The 21,336-nt window shown below is 40.0% G+C and overlaps 1 protein-coding gene across 1 annotated transcript in view; it reads right to left on the bottom strand.

Moving 5' to 3' along the window:
* Nucleotides 1-6,505, bottom strand: part of LOC136879744 (tubulin alpha chain-like) — a 56,210-nt gene extending 49,705 nt beyond the window's left edge. Inside the window, exons 1-2 of the mRNA XM_068228769.1 lie at nucleotides 6,461-6,505; nucleotides 1,430-1,670 (exon numbers count right to left, since the gene is read on the bottom strand). Coding sequence (XP_068084870.1) covers nucleotides 1,430-1,670; nucleotides 6,461-6,505 — 286 coding nt within the window. The remainder of the gene's footprint in view (nucleotides 1-1,429; nucleotides 1,671-6,460) is intronic.
* Nucleotides 6,506-21,336: the final 14,831 nt, after the last annotated feature.

Below are 21,336 nucleotides of genomic sequence, written 5' to 3'. Positions count from 1 at the left end.
ATCTCTACTGCCTTACATGTGTAGATCGCTTCACCAACTGGATGGAAGCAATACCAATGCAAAATATAACAGCAGAGACTGTAGCAAAATCATTTTATGATCACTGGTTGACACGGTTTGGAGTCCCAGCAAATCTAGTTACTGACCAAGGCCGACAGTTCGAAAGTCAGCTCTTTAAGAATGTTTCCTAATTGTGTGGTGTGAAGCTTAAACGTACGACACTCTACCATCCACAGAGCAATGGTAAAGTTGAACGTCTGCATCGAACAATAAAAACTGCTATCAAAGCTCGCAACTCTATAAAGTGGACAGACACCCTTCCGACTGTGCTACTAGGTCTACGCGCATCACTCCGGGAGGACTCAAACAGTTCAGTTGCGCAAATGGTATGTGGAATGCATATTAGGCTTCCAGGTGAATTCTTTAATAACCCTCACTCTCAGATCGAAACAGAAACTTTTGTCTCCAAACTTCAGCAGCACATGCAGCAACTCAGACCTGTGGAAGTTAAGCACAAAACTTCCCGAACTATGTTCATCCATAAAGACTTGATTAAATGTACTCTTGTATTTCTGAAAATCGATAGAGTGAAAAAACCTTTGCAACCCCCATATGAAGGTCCTTTTCAGGTAACTGCCAAAACTGATAAACATTTCACAGTTACCATAAAAAATAAATCTGTGAATGTCTCCATTGATCGCCTGAAACCAGCCTACTTCATAGCAGCAGATGACTTCTACAGCTCGTCATGAGGAACGATCAGGTGTCTTGCAAGGACCCTACCCCTGATGGATCAACGATGGATTCCCAGGACAAGTCCAGCAAGGAGAAAGTGGTAACAAAATCACGTAGTGGAAGGACAGTCAGGTTTTCCACTCGCTGTCTAGATGATGTTGTATATATTTAATTTTCTTGTGATTATGGTATATTTTTTATCCTTATATTGTCCTTGTATCGCAACTTGGTTACTGGAGGGGGAGCGGTGTAGGCCGCCCCTAGTGGACTTTGACTGAACTAAAAACTGAAGATAACCGATCTTTGCCGAGGGAGAATGGCGGCAGAAGAAAGCAAAGATGAAGTGAGATTTTTTGTATATTCGTGGATAATGATAATTGTGGTGCAGTAGCTGGACTTCCACATGCTAAGAAACACAATGATCTTCAGAACTAGGTAATACTTGCCAAAAGGTGAAGAGGACCTACATAAAACATTAATACACTGCTGACAATTCAGCCTTTGCGATCCCATCAGTGAGCGATGAAGTCAGTACAAAATTTGCACATACTTCATTTCTCTTCAGGCCAATGACCTATGTTAGATCCCTTTAAACAACAAGCATCATCATCATCATCATCATCAGAAATCTCACCCTTAAAGCCTTGATCTTCGTTCTATTGCAATGTTATGTCGGATGGAGTTTTGTACTGACCTATGACAGTAGGTTCCAAGTCGATCATAATAGCACGTGGAATTTGCTTCCCTGTGGATGCCTCGTTGAAGAATGTACTGAATGAGTCATCATGGGTGAGGTCTTCCTGATCTGGTACAATGTATCCATCTGGCTGGATGTTATGCTCAAGGCAGTAGAGTTCCCAACTGGAATTTCCAGTTTGGACCCCCGCCTGGCCAATATGGATGGAGATACACTCCCGCTGAAATGACAAAACATACTTATCTCAGAAAATAGTGAGCTTAGCATTGAAATAAGTGCAGCTTTTATTTTTTACAGTTAATTTTGTTAGGTCATAGCTTCCAATGATGATACAAGGTCATACTCGATTTGATGGTGAGATTTCTTCCTAAATGACTACCCAGCTCGGTAACTTTACCTGAAGACTCATGAAATGTGTGAAATTGGAGGCCTCTCCTTACTCCTTGTTCTGTGTGTAAATCAAATGTGACAGAAGCGTAAGTGCATGTCTCTGGTGACTGATTTTGTTAAAGGAATCTGTTTGTTTTAGTTGTCATTTATCCCAATCTCCACTCCTGCTGGCAAGAATAAAGTATTTCATAGTCAAGGGTGAGAAACTGTGGCAAATGTTATAGCTTTCTGCGATTCACAGAGTGACATTTGTTTAGCTTTCCAGTTTCGCAAGCAACAAAGTGAGCTGCAGAAGCAACCAGTAATCTAATAAACTTTATAAAGAAAATCAGAAAGGAGCTTAAAAGGAAAATTAAGCACCCAGGTAAGGAGCAAAGTATTAAGAAACACATTGTAATGGATGGCATGAACAAATGTAATATTAGGAGAAAATTACGGAATCAATCAATCAATCAATCAATCAATCAATCAATCAATCAATCAATCAATCAATCAATCAATCAATCAATCAATCAATCAATCAATCAATCAATCAATCAATCAATCAATCAATCAATCAATCAATCAATCAATCAATCAATCAATCAATCAATCAATCAATCAATCAATCAATCACCACTGATCTGCATTTAGGGCAGTCATCCAGGTAGCTAGTCTTTTCTTAAATAATTTCAAAGAAGTTAGAAATCTATCAAACATCTCTCTTGGTGAATTATTGAATCCCTAATTCCTCTTCCTATAAGTGAATATTTGTCCAGTTTGTCTTCTTGAGTGGAAACTTTATCTTCAAGCTTTTTCGTCTGCTAATGCAATTTCATGCCCTCTATCCCCTGACAGCTAGGAAACTGCTTAGTTGAGTAGCTTGTCTCCTTTCTCCCAAGTCTTCCCAGCTCGAAGTTTGCAAGAATTTCGTAACATTATTCTTTTATCGGAAATCACACAGAACAAATCATGCTGCTTTTCTCTGGTTTTTTCCATTTCTCGAAACAAGTAATTGTGCTGAAGGTCCCATAGACACTAAAGTAGTTCGGAGTCAAGGAAGAGAAACTGTGGTGAATGATTCACAGAAAGAGAAAAATTTGTTTAGCTTACCAGTTTTGTAAGCAATAGAGAGAGCTGCAGAGGCAACTGGCAAGATAGTAAACGTTATAAAGAAAATTAGAAAGGAGCTTAAAAGTACCAATGACTTATATGCTCCCTCCTTCACATCCCTACTGCAACCCCTAAATATCCTCATAATCACATGAAAAGATCTGTAACCTTTATTTGCAATTCCATTTATGTGATTACCCCAATGAATATCTTTCTGTTGGGCTGAGTGGCTCGGATGGTTGAGGCACTGGCCTTCTGACCCAAACTTGGCAGGTTCGATCCTCGCTCAGTCCGGTGGTATTTGAAGGTGCTCAAATACATCAGCCTCGTGTCGGTAGATTTACTGGCACGTAAAAGAACTCCTGTGGGACTAAATTCTGGGACTCGGCGTCTCCGAAAACCGTAAAATTAGTTTGTGGGACGTAAAACTATTATTATTATTATTATTATTATTATTATTATTATTATTATTATTATTATTATTATTATTATTATTATTATTATTATTATATTTTCAACGTATACCTTATTTTTAAGTCTGTGTCCATATGTTCAGCAGCTCCTTCAGATTTCTTGGATATTCACATGAGGTTAGGCCTATGTTTTTATATTTACTTTCTTCCCACAGTTATAGGCTGCTGCATTGGACAAAGTGTAAATCCCCATTCACAATGCAAACGAAACGTCAACTTAAAATTAACGTTATCAGTAACTTAGAAGTTTGCGGCCATGTTATCTGATGGAACCATTCACAATACGTCGACGTAAACTTAACTGCGAGTTCGTAAAATTAAGGCCCCATTCACAATACAAACGTAAGCGTAAACTTAACGACGTAACGTAACCGTAAAATTAACGTAATATTTGTGGTATTCACAATTGAGGAACGTAACATGAAGTAAACAGTACACAGCAGCCAATCAAAACACCGCCATATTATTTAGCACGGAAATCGGGTTTTAGGTTATCGCGCTGTTTTATATTTTAATACCTCGATGGAATCAAACAACGTCGTAGTGGAATTCATATTAGCCTACCTACTTCAGACATCTCTTACTTTGCTCCTGAACAACAGTGCAGAAAATAGGTTCATCTCTTGAATCAAAGAAGGCTATCTCCGGGTGATTTTGGTAATCTACTGTAAGAAATGACCCCCATCAGTTCGTTTAGTACATGCGGATTAAACCTTAACTAACTGTTTCTGACACTATCTTACAATTTGATTCCCCTTTTCTAATAAAAAAAAAATGTAAGGTCTTCTTTACCGACATCTATGCGCCTAGCTATCACACTCCGATGAGATGTTTGGATGATATCGTTTTCGTAAACTAGTAGTCTGTCATAATGTTAAGAAATATACAGGGACACTGTTTTATCTATGACAGGTATTTTCTCTCGCCCGGTCGCCAGCGCTGCGAGTTTGTCTCCCGCCATTTACGGTCAGAATTCATTGCTGCAACACATTTATTTTCACGTATTCTCTTTCGGTACCGCGTCTTTGTATTTCTTTTTCCTTTTATCATACGTACCGTACATACAAAGATTATTTTGAAGGTGAACTACAAGTGTTTCGTCGAAAGAAGTCATTATATCGCGCACCAAACACAATGTTTACGTCTGCTCTGATTGGCTGGTTCTTAAACCTAACGTAAAATTAACCGCAATCCCTTACGGACTCGCAGTTAAGTTTACGTCGGCGCATTGTGAGTGGTTCCATCCGATAACATGTCCGCAAACTTCTAAGTTAACGTTAATTTTAAGTTTACGTTACGTTTGCATTGTGAATGGGACTTAAGGGATTGCAAAGAAGGTAAAGAACCAGCCAATCAGAGCAGACGTAAACATTGTATTTTGTGCGCGATATAATAATGACTTCTTTCGACGAAACACTTGTAATTCTCTTTCAAAATAATCTTTGTGTGTATGTATGATATAAGGAAAAAGAATTACAAAGGCGCTGTACCGAAAGAGAATACGCGGAAATAAATATGCTGTAGCAATGAAATCTGACGGTAAATGGCGGGAGACAAGTTCGCAGCGCTGGCGACCAGACGACAGTCAATCCCTGTCATAGATAATTTATAGTAGATTTCCGAAATCGCCCCGAGATAACCTCCTTTGATTCAAGGGATGAACCCATTTTCTGCACTGTTGTTTAGGAGCAAAGCAAGAGATGTTTGAAGTAGGTAGACTAATATGAATTCCGCTACCACGTTGTTCGATTTCATCAAGGTATTAACATATAAAACTGCGAGATAGCCTAAAACCCTACTTCCGTGCTAAATAACATGGCTGTGTTTTGACTGGCTGATGTTTAGGCCCTACTCTTTACGTTCATGTTACGTTCCTCCATTGTGAATACCACAAATTTTACGTTAATTTTACGATTACGTTACGTGGGTTAAGTTTACGGTTACGTTTGCATTGTGCATGGGGACTAATGTTTGCACATATAATATCAATATCAATGAAAATGAAACATCAATTTAAAGGTAGACTACACCCAAAAATCTGTCCTTTTAATAAACGTAGCTTAAAGCGCAGAAAGTGTAGAATGTATAACTGGCAATTTGTCGAAAGCAAAATTTGCGTTTTTAGCTTTTACTAAGCACTTAATTATGCTATCGTTATGGTTAGCATTTCCCATGTAGAGGTGGCTCGTTAGGTACGTAGTGCCGGTGTGCCATGGCACCACCAATGTAATAAAGAAAGAATATGGGACTCTTTTCTCTCATGAACAGTTTATATTAAATGTATGCATGTCGTATTTTGCCTTCATTTGAACGAGCACAAACTGACATGCACTCTGGTGGCACTTGTCTTAGTATGTGAGCTAGATCTCACCGGCACCGCTTCCGAACTGCACAAAAGACTGTTTGGCTCAGTTTGCTAGCGACTTTAAAACAATCGTATTAGCGACAGAAACAAATCTTTCTCCACTTGTAATGTAACAATCTGTAATTTTAGCAATGAATTTTGCTCTTTTTCATTAATGCACGGCCGACTTGATGCGTCGTTCTAGCTAGCTCCTTGCCGGCCTTGACAATCGGGTCCACGCACTGTAATCGGAGTTGTTTCATAGTTCGACACATGGCGCTGGCGGCCTAAGTTTTTGCGGTAGAAATGCATACTTCTCTATGGAACATATATTGACTTTGATTGCCGATTTATCGTAATTTAGAGGTATGGAGAATGTTACATAGGTTAATACTGTTAAAATGATTAATCCTACAGACTACTTTCGTTGATATTCACCAAAATAATTTGAAATGAAACTGCAGATGGGTGGTGTAGTTTAGCTGACGTTCTGATATTGACTTTGACTGCCGATTTATCTTAATTTAGAGGAATGAAGGAGTATGTTACATTGACTAATACTGTTAGAATGAATAATACTAAAGGCTACTTTCGTTGATATTTCCCAAAATAACGCCGTGAAGCGAAACTGCGTGTAGATGGAGTAGTCCAACTGACGCACCTTAAGTGTGATGAATAATAGTAATTACTTTTATTATCCATAGCATTTAGATACATAGCAGAACTTACCACAATGCATTTGTCTTCTGTGTTAATCTTGAGATTAAGAGTCATTATTCAATTAGAGTTTTAAAATTCTTCAAGTGCGCTGTCAGGAAGGGGGCGTGGACAAAACATAAAAAAAAATATTTTTCTACTTATATATTCGGTGTATGGATAGCATAAATATTTTGACTCAAACTTGTTTAAATTTTAATTTCATTGTATAGTCTATAGTTTCAGATTATATTTCATTCATACCTTGCACTTAATTTTCAATAAAAATTCAGTGAGAGAAAATTATTTTGAGTAAATATATGGCAAACTGTTCATTGCCAGGTAACACTTAACTTCATATGTTGGCATTACTGTCATAAGAGTAATGGTTCCTACTTGTCATTGTTTAAGTGTTAAAGTTCAGATTATCTTGAAAAATAAAGGGTTGTGTTAATGTCATGTGGTAAATATGACTCCACCTAAAGTATGAAGAAAATTTAGGGGTAATAAATACCCGATAAATAGCAACGGAAGACTAAGATGAAAGTGCTAGTTCAAGGGTGGTTGTAGGGAGCTATAATACATACATAGGTGTTTCAGTCATCCTTGTGCTTGTAATGCCATTTCTGCTTCAAGCATATCTCCACTTTATGCTAGTTGCTCTACTGTGAAACTGACACTTGAAAATTAATTTGTAAGTAAATCCCAACAATATCAGAATTCATCACATTATTTTTTCATATATTTCAACGTAGTGTTCTCAGCTTAGTGTCAGCTTGTTAGTTGCGTGGGAGGCAATAAATGATTTCTGAAAGAAGAAAACATTTTGTAGTGATTTCCTGAAATGAAGGCTGCAGACAACAGGGAAGCAGAATTAGTGTTAGGGACAAAATTAACGCGAGAAATTGCTTTGAACCACTCTTTAGTTTTGTCCTGTTCTACAGGGAATTCGTGAATTGATAGCGTCCCTCTGCTCTTTTTCCTGTTCGAAGTGCACTGAAGAAAATGGAAATTGTAGCACCCAGAAGGAGTGGTGCTACATTGCTGCAATTGAACATGCAGGACGAGTGTTCGGTTGTGATTCGATGATTACACTTTCAGGTCCCTCTGACCGCAAGTTTGGACAACAATCAATACAGGATATGCCCACCACGAGCTGCAATACATTGATGAATTCGTCGAGGCATGGAGTCAATAAGGCCCTGGATCGCTTCCTGAGGAATTGTGGCCCATGCTTGCTGCACTGCACTGGTCAGTTGTTCCAGAGTTGTGTGTGGCTGAGGACGGTTGGCCAGTTGTCGACCCATCATGTCCCACACATGCTCAGTAGGACTGAGGTCCGGGGATCTGGCGGGCCATTAGAGCTTCTCTGGAGATGCGAGCAGTGTGAACCCGGGCATTGTCGTGCTGAAACATCCCATTAGCAATGTTCGCCATCATAGGGACAACCACTGGATTGAGTACCCTATCAACGTACTGTCGAGTAGTCATAGTGCCCTCAACAAGCACTAATTGTGATTTCACCTTAAAGCCAATAGCTCCCCAGACCATAATGCTTGGTGTTGGCCCTGTGTGCCTCTCGACAATAAGATCTGGGCGGCCCCTCTCTCCGGTACGTCGACGCACACGATTCCGGCGATCACTGCGGGCAAGACAGAAGCGCGATTCGTCACTAAAGACGACCCAGTGCCATTCGTCGACCCACGTCGATTTTTCTCGACACCAGGCCAGCCTTACACGTCGCTGTTGTGGGGTCAATGGAATACCTTCTGCATGGACACGGGCTCGTAAGCCAGCTACACGCAGGCGATTACCAACTGTTTGTTGTGTAACGTGGGGTGCCACAGCTGCTCGAATTTGCGTTGCTGTTGCATGGGGTTCCATCCGGGCCATCCGAATGATGTGGCGATCCTCTCTCACAATTGTCTGTCGCGCTGGGCCTGTGCCAGGTCTACGAGTGTGGGTACCTTCATTTGACTACTGCTGCCATACACGTTGTACCGTAGATGCCTGTCGGCCAACACGTGCAGCGACAGTCCTTAGCGATAATTCAGTCTCACACAGCCCAATTATCCGAGCCCTCTCAAACGGCGACAGTTGTTGATAGCGTGTTATTTTCTGTCGTCGAGGCATGTTTGACGGGGAGCACTTCACTGCACAGACTGCAAGTCAACTACGCTACGCCATAGTCCGTATACTGGAGTTGATTCCTCCGCGACCAATCACGTGGGGAGACCTGTAGCAACAATCCAATGGGTCTGAAATTTTGATCGTTTACATACCTACATGGCATCGTTCCATATCTTGAAAATCAACACAAACGACGAATGCCTTCATGGTGTTGCAATTTCCATTTTCTTAAGTGTACAAACGAGCACACAGCAATACCTGTTCCAATATTTTTGAACACAGTTAAAGAAAACAAATCATTACACTACACAATAAAAATAATTAGCGCATAAATTAGAATTCTTATTTAGGACGAAGTTACGTCGAGAAATCACTTTGAGCCACTCATTACATTTGTTCTTGTTTGCAAAAAATTTCTGTTCGAAGTACAAAAAGGCGCATAACAATATCACATATTCCAAGATTTGTAAACATAATTTAAAAAAAATTAAATTGGCATACTACACAATAAGAAAAATAAACTAATTAGCCCATAACCATCAACTCTCAAGAACAAGCCTACAAACACCTCATTGTGAACACATTACCAACACTTAAACAGCAAAACAATATAAATGGAAATGCGGTAATTTGCGGTATAGAGCTTCCTGTCAGCTTAGTCTACAAGGAATACAAGGCCTGCCCAATAGCCATTCATAGCTGTTCGCCCTGTGGATGCTATATTTGCCGCTAGAGGCGCTGCAATTCAACCTCACATGAACACCTCGGTTAGCGGTATTTCTACACTTTGTATGCTTACTGGTGACGTCGTATTGTTAAAGTGGTGGTGGTGGTGATTATTGTTTTAAGAGGAAGTACAACTAGGCAACCATCCTCTACATAACACTAATCAGAGTGAAAAATGGAAGGGATCCGACACTTCGAACAATGAAGATATCGGCCAAAGGAAGACAAGGGCCACGAAGGGCGTGAAAATGAAAGACTCCCTAGCCCTCGCAAAGCTAATAGCGTCGGTGTCGGAAAAGAACAAGAGTTGACCAAGGGAGGTCGGATAGGATAGATGAAAGTGAGGAGCCTGGCACAAGTAAGTGGAAGCAATGCCAGGACTCAGCTGAGGGCCCCGTGGTCGCCAACCCACGCTCCAAAGTTCAGAGCCCCTGGGGCCGTCGTATTGTTAAAATACGTCAATTATATTATAGTTGTGTACTGTTGGTTACCGTTTTGTAAACAAGGCTCTAGAAATGAAGTTCCTGGAACTAGTTTCCATGAATTCCCTTGCCAAGAGCCAACTAGGGAATTATGGATTAAAGCAATAAGCAGACAAGGTGTGGTACAGTAAATACGCAGACCATGTGACGGTAAAAGTTAGGTTACTTATTATTATTGTTCCTGTTCTGGTGATCATAATATTATCTTCGATATAAATCTCCTGTCCCGAGAGACGGTGTCACCGTCTAGGAAGCCCGCCTTCCCCTTCAAGGATGAAATTAAAATATTTAGTAGTTGCATGATCCGTCAACATTAGCATATTATTTGGGAAGGTATAAACAATGCCAGACTACCTGGGTGTCATGACCATCGTATTTGGCACAAATATTGGAGTAGATACCCAGGACTTGAAGGCTCTCTCACACTTTCATTATTTCCGTGGTAAACTCTACATGAAATCACATTGAGAATTGCCAGTGTCGAAGCTGTGTTTTAAACCTTGGAATATTCGAAGAGTGCAGCTGCCCATTCTTATCACGAAGCGTAAGTTAATGTGCTCGTCTATGCAGGAGGAATAGTTGTGAAACGTAAAGTGACATAATACAGTATATAAGTACTTCCTTTTTACCTTTCACTTTTTCGTGAAAAATAACCAGAAAAGGAATAAATTATCTCCTATAAACTTCTAAATGGTTTTCTTATTTTTCGAAACAAAATAAATAAAATGTATCTTTTCCAACTTTTGCAACCGTTAGTTAGTGAACAAATCGCACATGCGGATGAACCGGCAGCAACGAATCCTGAGTTAGCAAGAAATTTTCAAGCTCAACTGATAGGCATCGAAAAGGAAGCCGAAGGAGCACCATGCGTTTCTATGTCGAGTGCTGCAATGGATATATTCGAGGGTATTTGGTAAGAGTTGTTGAAGACCACATGCCATGTGAGGAGTGTGTTGATAAAATTAATATTATGAAGTGTCCATCTCCACTAACGTCATTAATAAAATCAAAGACAGAGGTGGTTTCAGGTATCCAAAGCCAAGTTTTGTTTCACTGCTGATGAAACTGGGGTAAGTAAAGGACGAAATATTATCGATAACGCTGGGCAGTCCAAAAATAGCAATAACATTAACCGAAATACTGTTGCCACATGTTGCTAAAATCCTATTCTAGAGTGTGGGAAAAGTGGTCATCCTAAGGAACTAAGCAGAATACTACTGCAGAAGTTTCTGCAGCCCTCTGTCACTAATTACGCTAATGGAATGACAGATGAGTATCGCCGAGAATACTTTTTGAGAAGGAAAACAATTTATGAGAAGAAAATATCAAAGAAAATTGTTAAATTCGTTCCTTTTCACTGAAAATCTACAGTGTGGCAGTAAAAATATCTAGTGCAGAACTTATATCCTTTTAAATGCCAGACATAAATTTCGACAGTTATGTGTGTTATCTGAAATGAAAATCCACATCTGAATTGAACTCCTAGGGGTAAAAGGTGAACATTTATTATATTCTACTTCATTCTGCTCAGTAACACATATAATATACAGGAATTGTAGTGTAGAGGTAAATTTCTGCTGGTTTTAACTCCCGTTAGCAATGCTAGTAAGTGCTGATATGAGGTGGTATACCAGCGCTGCAGTGATCAAGACGCGCACTGTCAGACAGACACTGTTTCTGAAAGAGAGCACTGCGAGTGAGCAGGCTTTGTATTCCTTGTAGGCTAAGCTATCAGTGACTTAGGAGGCCAGCGCTCCAGCGGCGTTATGGTGAAACTTTTCAATTACAGCTTTACGCTGGGCCGTTGCCTACAAGGTAGGTAGACTATTGCATTGCCTACTTGCCTACGTGATATACAAGGTCTGGAAGAACGGGCGATTTTCCGACAAAATAGCGGGAAACTTGAGGTTTGTAGTCTCGCCGCTAGATATCAGGTATATGGGCTGTTGTCAGTCTACCAGAACCGTAACTTGGTGCAAGATTCGCGCTACAAGTATGATACATTTGCAGTTTATTAATGGTTTTAGAGGTATCTGTTGGCGTGCTGTAGTTGTACGAATTTTAGAAGCCTTGTAGACGCATCCTGCCAACGGTTTTTCCTCCATTAATTACAACTTTAATAATTTTTCATCTTTAAGTTAGTTTCGATCCTTTGTTTTGTACTTTATTCATATAATTTATAAGTTGCTTTTTCGTTTTCTTATGTGCTAAAACACCAACACTGGTAGAATAACACCCATGGTATCCCCTGCCTTTCGTATGAGGCGACAGTTTAGTGGTGGTAGGAGGTGCACAAATACGCTAACCTCAGGTCGCCAGATACACCGGCACATAAAATTACTCTTGCTGGATGATTTCTGGGCATCTCCGAAAATCATAAACGTAGTTACTGGAACGTAAACCATTATCATTGAGTGCTGGCGGTGATGGTGGTGATTATTGTTTTAAGAGGAAGTACAAGTAGGCAACCATCCTCTATAAAACACTAATCAGAGAGAAAAATGGAAGGGATCCGACACTTCTAAAAATGAAGATATCGGTCAAAGAATGACATGGGCCACGGAGGGCGTGAAAATAAAAGGCACTCGAGGCCTCAAATGCTCTAATAGCGTCGGGGTTGGAAAAGAACAAGAGTTGAACAAGGGAGGTCGTACAAGATAGATGAAAGTGAGGAGCCTGACACAAGTAAGTGGAAGCAATGCCAGAGTGCCTCGTGGTTGCCAACCCATGGTCCCAAGTTGAGAGACCCTGGGCCCCTTTGAGTCACCTCTTACGGCAGGCAGGGAATGTCGTGGGTGTTATTTTACCACCCCCAACCACAGGGGGGGGGGCGTTATTATCAGTGAGTCTATTAATTAGAGACAAGATAGTTTTGTATTTGGCCTGGGTTTTCAGATGGCCTTCCTGTCACCATGGGAATTTCTAATTGAAGATTTCATCGTAAGTCACCGGAATTCGAATCCAAGACAATCGAACTGGGACGTCCGCAGTTTGACCACAGCGTTAGCACCCCACTGAGGCAAGAAAGCATTTGTATCTTAATTTCTCTTTTTAACACGCTTTTTAAAGGGAATACTTACCATATTTGTCGTTTTGAGCTCCACTTTTCCAGTTATCGATGTCGCAGGATTAACTGGAAACGATGAAAACGGGCAATTTGAGTGGAATGTGGCCGAACCGATAATTTGGACTGCTTTTACATGTTTACTGACATAATTTAATTCCGGTTTCCATAGAAACTGTTTTCTGTTGGTCTAAGCGATTGTTGAAGTTGGTTTACTCTTATATTGACATCCAGGAGTTACAACTAATGATAATTATGAAGTCCGCCTCTGTGGTGTAGTGGTTAGTGTGATTAGCTGCCACCCCCAGAGGCCCGGATTCGATTCCCGGCTCTGCCACGAAATTTGAAAAGTGGCACGAGGGCTGGAACGGAGTCCACTCAGCCTCGGGAGGTCAACTGAGTAGAGGTGAGTTCGATTCCCATCCTGGAAGTGGTTTTCCGTGGTTTCCCACTTCTCCTCCAGGAAAATGCCGGGATGGTACCTAACTTAAGGCCACGGCCGCTTCCTTCTCACCTCCTTGTCTCTCCCTTCCCATCATCCCATTCACCACTCCTGGGCGAGGTACTGGTCATCCCCCAGTTGTATCCCCAGACCTAGAGTCTGAAGCCCCAGGACACTGCCCTTGAGGCGGTAGAGGTGGGATCCCTCGCTGAGTCCGAGGGAAAAGCCAACACTGGAGAGTAAGTAGATTAAGAAGAAGATAATTATGAATAACGTTCACAGTCGTCTTAATCTTGGTCAACCGAGCCTAATACATATTATGAGCAATAGGAAATCACTGAATGAGTTTATATATGTATTACTGACCCTGACCTTGAGAATTATGGATTTCCTGGAGCAAAAAAAATGGGAAATAAACTAAGAACCAAGTTGAAAACTAACTTGGATAGCCGGCGGTGAAATTCAAACTACATCTCTTCCCAGTCTGCGGCCTCTCGTCACTTTACAGATCTTAGGCTGAGTTCTTTATCTTCATAAGATAACTAGAAAGATATCCGTGCTTCGCTACGGTTTTAAACTGAAAGTACCTGGCGAGTTGGCCGTGGGGTTAGGGACACGCGGCTGTGACCTTGCATCCGGGAGATAGTGGGGTCGAATCCCACTGTCGGCAACCCTGAAGATGGTTTTCCGTGGTTTCCCATTTTCACACCACGCAAATGCTGGGGCTGTACCTTAATTAAGGCCACGGCCGCTTCTTTCCAACTCCTAGGCCTTTCCTATCCCATCGTCGCCATAAGACCTATCTGTGTCGGTGCGACGTAAAGCCCCTAGTAAAACTGAAAGTAATTATTCAAAGTTTTACGTTTTGGAGAGTTCACTGTCAGCTGAGTCTGTAAAATACGCCCTCAGTTCGTACATGAAACGGTTTTGGTGGAATGATTATTTATTCTCTGATCTAACACTCATTTGAACTCCATAGGGATGAATTTGAATGTTTGAAACCCTATCTTATGTAACATCTAGAATGTAAAAGCGATCAGTTAGTAAAATTTTGATTTTGTACGTCGAACATTAATGGAGGAATGAATTCCTTTTTAAGGGGTGAATGTTTTTAAATATGTATTAACATCTAGGATTAAGTTCGTGCCTGAGTCGGTTTCAGAAGAATGGATAATGTGGTTTTGAGAGTCAACCATCATCTATACCCTTCAGGGTAGAAATATTTTGAAGTAGGGTGACTTAGGGAGATCCCGACATGAGGGAGAACTCGACACTTTTAAGCTTAGCGCCTCTGGTAACCACAGTACTGCACAGGTCAAACTTGCAACTACATTTACTGGAGCCGTATGGTTTTGTGCTCATGGTCACCCTGTTAGCTGAAGATTATCACTATAAATACAAGTCATATGAACAATTGAAGGTGAGTAAGTAAGTGATATATGAATTAAAAGTAACTTGCTATAATATGATGAGTAGGTTGTGTAACGAAATAGGTAGATATGCGTTACTTTTAAGATAATGTTTTAGGTTAGGCGCACTAAGCAAGTTTCGGAGAAGCGGTGATGTCATTTCCAAATCGCCAAACCTTCAGCTTGGTAAGTGTTGCGACCTCTTGCCTGCCAATGGAACTCGGGGAGATCTAGACACGACAAGCTGGGAGATCTCGACACTGTCGAGATTTCCCTGAATCTCTAAACCGGGATACATTTTTGGGGACATGGTTTAATGGTGCGTAAATTCTACAATTTAGTAGGAGTAATAAATGATGACAATGTAGTGTATTTGGATATGTATAATATTTTTGTAATGCGATATTTTTATAATAATGTTTGTAGTGTTTAATTAAACTCACATTACGAAGGTTGGAGACTGATGATAAAGTAGAAGTTTCGCATTAATAGTTTTGCATCCCAATGGTTATAGATGGAGGATGCCACGGAAATATGTGTACAAAGGTCTGGTTGGACGATGGAATGCAGAAGATATGGCTGCTGCTATTAAGGACGTGAAAGAATATGGAACTACTTTAGCAACAGCTGCGAAGTATTTCAGTATTCCAAGGAATACACTCAGATCCAGAATACTATCTGGTATATCTACCAATAGAAAACTGGAAAAAGAGCAACAATTGACAAAGCTATGGAGGACCAGTTAGTCAACCATCTTTTTCATCTCGATTCTAAAGGGTTTGGGCGAACGGTGACCGACTTACGAGAACTGGCTTTTAGGTTCACTCAGAGGAATGGTGTTAAGAAGCATATTTAAAAACCAAAAGGCAATGGTTGGATATGACTGGGTTTTTCAAGAGCCTGGTAATATTTTGAATGTCAATGAAACTGGTGTTCAGCTCATATTTAAGGCAGGGAAGATTATTAGTGAAAAATAAAAGAAAAGAAAAACATGTTTCACAGCACCACGGCAGGAAAGGGATCTACGGTAACAGTAATGGTGTGTGGTAATGCTATTGAATATGCTATCCCACCCTTTGTTAGAATGAAAGGGGTAAGGCAAAGATACACTCAAAAGGAATGCCCAGTGGATCAGTTGTTAAAATGTCCGAATCATTATTCCTTGATCACCTAAACCGTTACAAACCTTAGGGCAAGATTCGGTCCATAATCGACGGACACTCAACGCACTGCAAAGATCCGGATGTGCTTGATAAGGCATCAGCTGTATGAATAGGGATGTGTTGCTCCCCCCCCCCCCCCCCCATCCGCCACGGTGACTTTACAGGATTATCGGGAAAATTTAAAGAATAGGAAACGCGAAAATGAAAAGAATCCTTCAAATCGAAGGACAACAACGAGAACTCGGCGTGCGCAACGGGGAAGCTAGTTTCTCAAGCAGTCTTCTTTGCTCTGAGAATTACTGCGCAGTATGTGACGACAACCGTAATGAGCCATGGGTCCAATGTAGTGGGGAATGCAGGAAATGGTTCCACGAGATGTGTGTGGAAAATGGAAACGATGAGCAGTTTATATGTACCCATTATGAACAATAGTTGCGTAACTATTCGGAGGTCCTACCTAGTGTCAGGTTCTCCCTAAGTGCGGGAGAAGTGGACATTATTGCAATCCTTTACTTATTTGATAATTTAACATGTTATGAAATGTTATTTTTTCCATAAATGATAGAAAACATAAGCAAACTGTGTGCAAAATCACCTGGGAAATAATTGAAATATTTTACAAATAAAGCATGATCAAAATTACAGGTTTTTGCTTAGCGTGTCGAGATATCCCTAAATTACTATATACGATATTTTACACTACGACCTAAAAGAAGAACCTTCTCGTAAAATGACAAATTTGTATATCAAACGGTTTTGGAGGGATGAATAATTTCGTTTACGGAGATAACCTCATTTAAAACTTTAGGGGTGGAACGTTTAAAAGTATTTCCTATTTCACAACTGGGCTTTAAAATAAATACCACTGTTTGGAATTTTGTCTTTGTGCGTTAAACCGTTTTGGAGGAAGGAATGACTATACTGTATTATATGTTTTCGGATCTTAACCCCCATTGAGCTCCCTGAGCGATTAAATTTGTTTCAAACCTTCTCTTATTTAACACCTAGGATATCATTTGAAATTTTGACTTTGTAATTCAAACGGTTTTATATAAATGCATATTTTTGTCTCCCACCCCCGCACACAAAATACGTGTTTCTTTATTTTTAAAGGAGATTCCAAATACCAATTTTGACGTCTGTAACATCCTTCGTGATTGAGATATAAGTATCCTCCAACAAAGGATTCAACTCAGTTTTTGATTCATTTATTCCCCCTCCCTTAATTGGATTGTCCGAAAACAAAAGAATACGCGTTTCTTTTTTAAATGAGATTCCAAATACAAATTTTCATGTCTGTAACAATCCAGGTTTAGAGATATAAGTATCCCCATAAAAGGAATTCAACCTCTTTTTCAGTCCTTTTTACACCTCTCCCCATAAGTGTTTTTCCGAAAACAAAAAATACGTGTTACTGTATTTTAAAAGATTAATCTACCAGTTTTCACGTCTTAATATGAACATTTTTTATATATACTGTAGATATGCATATTTTAAAAAAGGTCTCTTCTGGCACGACATTTTTGTCTCTTTCTTCGTATTTATTGTATATCGTATCACGGATACTGTATTATTTCAAGAGCTTCGAAAGATATTCAGAAATATAAGTTATCAGCACATAATAATGTTAATGTTATTGGATTTTACGTCCCACTATGTATTTGAGCACCTTCACCACCGGACTGAGACAGGATCGAACCTGCCAAGTTGGGCTAAGAAGGCCAGCGCTCTACCATTTGATTTGCTACTCAGCCCGGCTATTAATTAGCACATAACAATAATTATAGAAAATATGATTTTCATTCAGTCATTTATATCTGACACCTTTTTACCGTACGAGCTGTAATAATAGAGATATTCAAGAGTTCATTAAAAAAGTGTTTCAACAACCAAGCATTGCTGACGAGGAAGTATTGTTATTCCATCACAGTAGCAAACTAACTGGCTACGATGGTTGTTGTCGTTATTGTATTTATAATATGCAAAATAATAATAATGTTATTTGTGTTACGTCTCACTAACAACATTTACGGTTTTCTGAGATTCGAGGTGCCGTATTTTTGTCCCACGAGAGAGTTCTTTTACGTGCCGACAATTTATAGCGCCACACACGTTTCCATAATATGTTGACTGCATTTTAATCAGTACAGGGGTTCTACTTCAGATACTGACAACACGAACACTGTTCACGTAGTGAACCACTATAAAATTATTATGTACTAATAGCTGGGCTGAGCAGCAACTCAAATGGTAGAGCACTGGCCTTCTTAGCCCAACTTGGCAGGTTCGATCCTGTCTCAGTCCGGTAGTGAAGGTGCTCAAATTCAAAGTTAGTGGGACGTAAAACCAATAACATTATTATGTGCTAATAACTTATATTTCTGAATATATTTCGAAGCTCGTGGAATAATACAGTATCCGTGATCCGATATACTGTACAGTAAATAGGTACGTAGAAAGAGACAAAAATGTCGGTCGGTAGGTCACTTGCTTTCCTGGCTTACGGTGCGTGAACCATCAACGATAGACCCCAAGTGTAAGCGTACGAATTGTAGAGCATATAAACCTTTTCCAAAAGGTCCGCGATGGTATATACGTATTTCCAAACGGTTACCCTCTAGAAGAGATTTTATGCTATAGTCCGCGGTAAAAATTAAAATTAAAAAAATATTTCGAAATTATCCTCGAGTTCCTCATCAGAATAAATTGTTTGATCTCCTCCTACAGTATTTTATAAGGATTACAATAACCTTGTCAGGACATTATTTGCATTAATGGTTCATGACCATTTTAGACTGTAGTGATAATACGTGTCAGCAGGACGGGCGAGCGCTGTCTCATATCATATCACATGACGTCACGCAGAAGGCGGCCAGGGAGAGAAACAAGTGAGCGCGATGCGGGAAGACACCCCCCTGATAGCTCTCAACGAAACTTGGTACATATGACTTACCGTCTGGAAAAAAAAAATACTATGGAGATGAAACATCCCAAACCCCGCTGGGGATGGGGAATGGGAGTGAATGACATGTAAAAATAATGGAAAATAACCGATATTAATGTCGAGTCCATTGCTTATATGTCGCTGAGACGAACTGTGACGCTCTGGATGCCGTTTAAGCCACGTTCAGCTTCTATTGAGACTTGGGGGGGGGGGGGGGGTTGAGAGGGGCTTAAAAGTAAATAGTCTAAATTGACCGAGATTCCACCGCTTCCATTGCTTTTGGGGTCGCGGGGTCGCAAGGCTGATTGGTGAAAATCTCAATGATAGTTGAAATCGTGTACATCATATCTATAGCGTGACTGGTAAATACATATAGTTATCACGTATTATTATTTTCAAAGTATCAGCTTACTTCCCAGTCAATTCGAGCTTGCGCAAGGACAAAGTTTTACTCGAGAATTAAATAATCTAAAACTTGAAATCAGACACATCTAAATAACTCTAAAACTACATAATATATCGTAAAATCAACATCTCATAAAGGGATTTTATAAAAAATCACTTCATATTTAACTAACCGGTAATACAAATCTTAGGGTAAACATTCAAAAACGATCCGGGGCTACGCCGGGTACTACAGCTAGTATATATATAATATATAAATTTCATTCACTTAGCGTTTGGCTTTAAGTGTAGGGAGTGTCTCAAACTTTAATAAGCATATTTTCCTACCTGTAAGTTTCTTACCTTCAAATTGTTTAGTAATTGTAATTACAGCTTCCAGAAATTAATACGTAGACTTTAGATTCACACTGTAGAGTATATAATAAGGAGGCCTTGTCCTACTAAGCGACCGCTGCTCAGCCCGAAGGCCTGCAGATTGCGAGGTGTCGTGTGGTCAGCGCGACGAATCCTCTCGGCCGTTATTATTGGCTTTCTAGACCGGGGCCGCTATCTCACCGTCAAATAGCTCCTCAATTCTAATCACGTAGGCTGAGTGGACATCGAACCAGCCCTCAGCTCCAGGTAAAAATTCCTGACCTGGCCAGGAATCGAACCTGGGGCCTCTGTGTTAGAGGCAGGCACGCTACCCCTACACCACGGGGCCGGCTTTATGTTATTAAACACACAATAAATATAAAATACCGAACTAACCAAACCAAACCCCATGGCACTACAGCCCTTGAAGGGCCTTAGCCTACCAAGCGACCGCTTCTCAGCCCGAATGCCTGCAGATTACGAGGTGTCGTGTGGCCAGCACGACGAAACCTTTCGGCCGTTATTCTTGGCTTTCTAGACCGGGGCCGCTATCTCACCGTTAGATAGCTCCTCAATTCTAATCACGCAGGCTGAGTGGACCTCAAAAAATGAACTAAATATTAAATATTTAGTGTTTCATTGTAATAATCTGTCAAATATAAATTCAATAGTTGGCAGGTAGCGTGTAGTTCTTTTGACAGCTGTTATCTTAAGTATAGCCATGCGGTCCCCAAGTTTATGTGAAAAGCAAACCACAGAAATTCAATTTTCATTTTAAAAATTCCACATATATGTTGGCCAGGATTCGAACCACCTCCTCGGAGAGAAGCCAGGGACATTTATCAATTAGAACCAGCTGCTTAAATTTAGGTTTCTCACCTGATAGCTTATGATAACCAATCTCGATTTGTTGAGAATACTGTAGTAAGGTTAACGAATTTAATTAAAAAACGTGAATAGTTTTCAAGTTGTGAGGCAATGGAGATCATCAATTGAAAATATGGAAGAACCATGAAAGGTGAGAAAGCGTTTTATTCTATTATATTCTATCATATCCTGTGTCACTGTATGCCTGAATCGAGTGTAACGACCCTGGAATGTTGATATTTTTGACGAAATAAGCGGAAGGATATTTCCATATTTGACGATGATGATGCTTATTGTTTAAAGGGGCCAAACATCTAGGTCATCGGCCCGAAGATTTCCATATTTATTATCAATATATTCACGAGGATCGCAATTTGAAATTGTACAGTACGTCTGACGGTGGGGTTCCGTCTGAGTCTGACACAGTTTCTACTTTTACAGGCTCTTCTTTTTAATCTTTTCCATCCGATCTTGATGATGATGATGATGATGCTGTTTAAAGGGGCCTAACACCTAGGTCATCGGCCCCCATCCCATCTTTCTCAACTCATGTTCTCTTCTGATTCTGAAGGCATAAGGTTTATGAACCCTAGGAAAATATTAATTTTCTTTGATTTTAATATTTTTTTTTCTCTGTTTTGACTGATACTCATTCTTTGAATTTGGTTACCTTCGATCACCTCTCCTGTTAATGGTATGAGGAGCGATGGCTCTCTATTTGAAATAATGATTACCTTGACCATACTGCCGTTCTTCAAGAGATTGAAGATCTTATGTTTCCTTCTTAAGTGATGTTAGTGTCTCTTAAAATCAATCAATCAATCAATCAATCAATCAATCAATCAATCAATCAATCAATCAATCAATCAATCAATCAATCAATCAATCAATCAATCAATCAATCAATCAATCAATCAATCAAT

Source organism: Anabrus simplex, chromosome 1 (assembly GCF_040414725.1).
Source record: "Anabrus simplex isolate iqAnaSimp1 chromosome 1, ASM4041472v1, whole genome shotgun sequence".
Taxonomy (NCBI): Eukaryota; Metazoa; Arthropoda; class Insecta; order Orthoptera; family Tettigoniidae; genus Anabrus; species Anabrus simplex.
This window is presented reverse-complemented; position numbering and strand designations above follow the sequence as displayed.